This window comes from Tupaia chinensis, unplaced genomic scaffold (assembly GCF_000334495.1).
Source record: "Tupaia chinensis unplaced genomic scaffold, TupChi_1.0 Scaffold149537_1, whole genome shotgun sequence".
In the NCBI taxonomy this organism is placed as follows: domain Eukaryota; kingdom Metazoa; phylum Chordata; class Mammalia; order Scandentia; family Tupaiidae; genus Tupaia; species Tupaia belangeri.
In genome coordinates, this window is record NW_006209381.1 from 1,419,298 (window position 1) to 1,421,805 (window position 2,508).

The 2,508-nt window shown below is 47.7% G+C and overlaps 1 protein-coding gene across 1 annotated transcript in view; it reads right to left on the reverse strand.

Moving 5' to 3' along the window:
* Positions 1-1,276: 1,276 nt before the first annotated feature.
* Positions 1,277-2,508, reverse strand: part of ZIC4 (Zic family zinc finger 4) — an 18,347-nt gene continuing 17,115 nt past the window's right edge. The window contains 1 exon segment of the mRNA XM_006171421.1: positions 1,277-1,303. Within this exon segment, the coding sequence (XP_006171483.1) occupies positions 1,277-1,303 (27 nt within the window).

Genomic DNA, 2,508 nt, shown 5'->3' on the forward strand with positions numbered 1-2,508 from the left:
CTAGGATTCAGGGTTGGGGCCGCTCTTTGCAAACCCGCCCAATGCGTAGAGCCTTCGTGCCCAGATTCCTCCCCTCAACGCCATCTCCTGGACTTCAGCCCTTGGCCAGCGGGGGAGTGGGGGTGGGGTGGGGTGGGGGCTCTCTAAGGTGTTCTTTCAGGAGACCTGACCTTCACATCCCGGGAGCCACCCGTTCCCCCGTCGCCCGCACCCCTACCCGCACCCCCTCCAGCCAGGCCCACGGGAGGGAACGTACATCAGAGCAGCTGGAGAGGAGCCCAGGAATTGCTTGCTGATGTGACACCTGCCCGGTAGCGGCCTGGGGATGGGGGTAGGGGTGAGGGTGGAGGGAGAAAAAGACATGGTGCCTCCGCAGTGACCACGTTGAAGGCGGGAAGATGGCACTGGTGATCCAGGTGACTCTGACACAATTGAAATGCGTTCCCCAGGGGCAGGCCAGATCAGAGGGCGCAGGCAACAGGTGCCAACCCATTCAAGATCCCAGTCAGTCCAGGCGGCCCAGTGGGAAAGTCAGGGGAGCTGTCGCCTCCCGCCTCCGCCTCCCGGTCCTCAGGTCTGCCCAGCAGGCTCTCCGAAGGGAGCCTCGAGACCTGAGCAACCGCTGGCCGCGCTGGAGGAGCTGGGAAGATCCCTGCGGGCAACTGTGCCTAAGGCCCTTCATCGGAGCTTAGGGTTGGGGACAATCCGCCTTCTCTTTTTCTTTTGATTTTCGACGTCTACCAGACGTGGTTTGGCAGAAAGCGCACCAGGCTTGGAGTCCGGGAAGGCAGCTGTTCTTGGCAGACCCGGACAACATCGTTTTACCTTTTCTTCTTCTATAATGTAAACCAGTTGATGGTGTCTCTTTCTGGGGAACTGAAGGACATTGGGACGAGGGAAATCTCTCCTATGGTGACCTCCTTAGTGAATCCCTACATTTTGCTGTTCCTAAGGACTAGGCTCTAGCCGAGAATAGAAACAGCAGGGCAAACTGGAGGCTGTGGGAGGGCCCCCCAAGCCTCCCCCAAAATATTGAAGCAATAAGGGGCCGTCCGTATTCAAAAGAGGTAGGGAAACAGCACAGCATTTATTTCCAAAGAAAATAGCAAAATGGGGCTCCATGTACACAAAGACCTTTGGAGGGAAAAAAAAATCACCAATTTTATTTCATTCACATTTACATATTTACAAGATTCAGCTTCGGCTTTCAGCTATATTTTTCATTCAACAATCATTTTCAGTCAAACACGTAACAACTTTTTTTTTTTTATTTCTTTCAAGTTAGTTCATAATTCAACTGATGCTAAGGGGACAGTTAAGGAATCACAAACGGTGTGGGTAAAGAGGGTACCGAGTAGTGTAAGTTTTCAGTCAGACTGCGTGTGGGTGTGCGTGTGGGTGTTGGTGAGACTTATGATTACAAAAACGTTCGCCTGTCTGTATAATTCACATTCACTGCAATCATTACATTTTCCCATAAATTAGTGATATAAACAAACATATGGAGACCTCCAGTAAACAAATAGAATCAATATAAGAGACAACATTTTGCAGCAACTATAATAACAGCATGGGTTACAGCTTGGGGAAACTTCTTTACAAATCATTTAGTCAGCACACACAGGGTGGGGTGGGGGGACTGTCACAGCTTTGTTTACTGAAACCACCTTTAAAACCACAACTGGAGGTTCAGGGGAATCCAGAATAGGGTGAAAGTTTCTTTCACCCTCTATAAATATAAAACAGCACAATATAAAATGAAAAACTGCACATGTGGGGGGAGGAAAGGATGGGTATTTGCATGCACATTGGGGGTCACTATCTTGTAGATCAAACCTTCTGAACTCCATTTGTCAAGACTCTGAAGAAATTGTTAAACAAGAAATTATTAAACTGTCTCTCTCCCTCCAAGCTCTTTCTTTTCTCTTAATGGTAGAAAAGTCTTGCTGATTGCTGCTAGTGAGAAGAAACACGCGATGGGTCTATTTTTAGAAGGGGTGTCTTTGACCAAGCAGGAAATATTAACAATTGCTTGGCTGAAGCCTTACATTTCAAGAAACCTGAACAAAAATATTAGGAGCTGAGGAATCTATACAGGAAGTTCATCCAGGTTACCGAACAAGGCTGACTGTGTGCAGGTCGGAGCAGAAAGAAACACACATGCAAGTATGGACGTGGGCTCTCTGTACCCCTGCCTAGACCCTCTCTGCATTTTTTACTGTGTCTCAGAACTTATGCAGAGCCCCCCAACATCTGTACACTTCTCCAGGATCTGACTCTGACATCCAGGCATTGCTTTTTTTTTTTTTTTTTTTCCCTTTAGCAAGGTTTATCCCCAAAGTTATCTATTGGTGCAGTGTGTGAGTATTTTTTTTTTTAAGTTTGATTTTATCTCTTTAGAAACGGTTTGAAACTAACGGGGCAGAGGGAGTTTGACAGAGAGGAGAACAAATCGCTGACAAAGAACCTTTTACGTTTCATCAGCGTTGTTAGGACGACAAGCAGGAA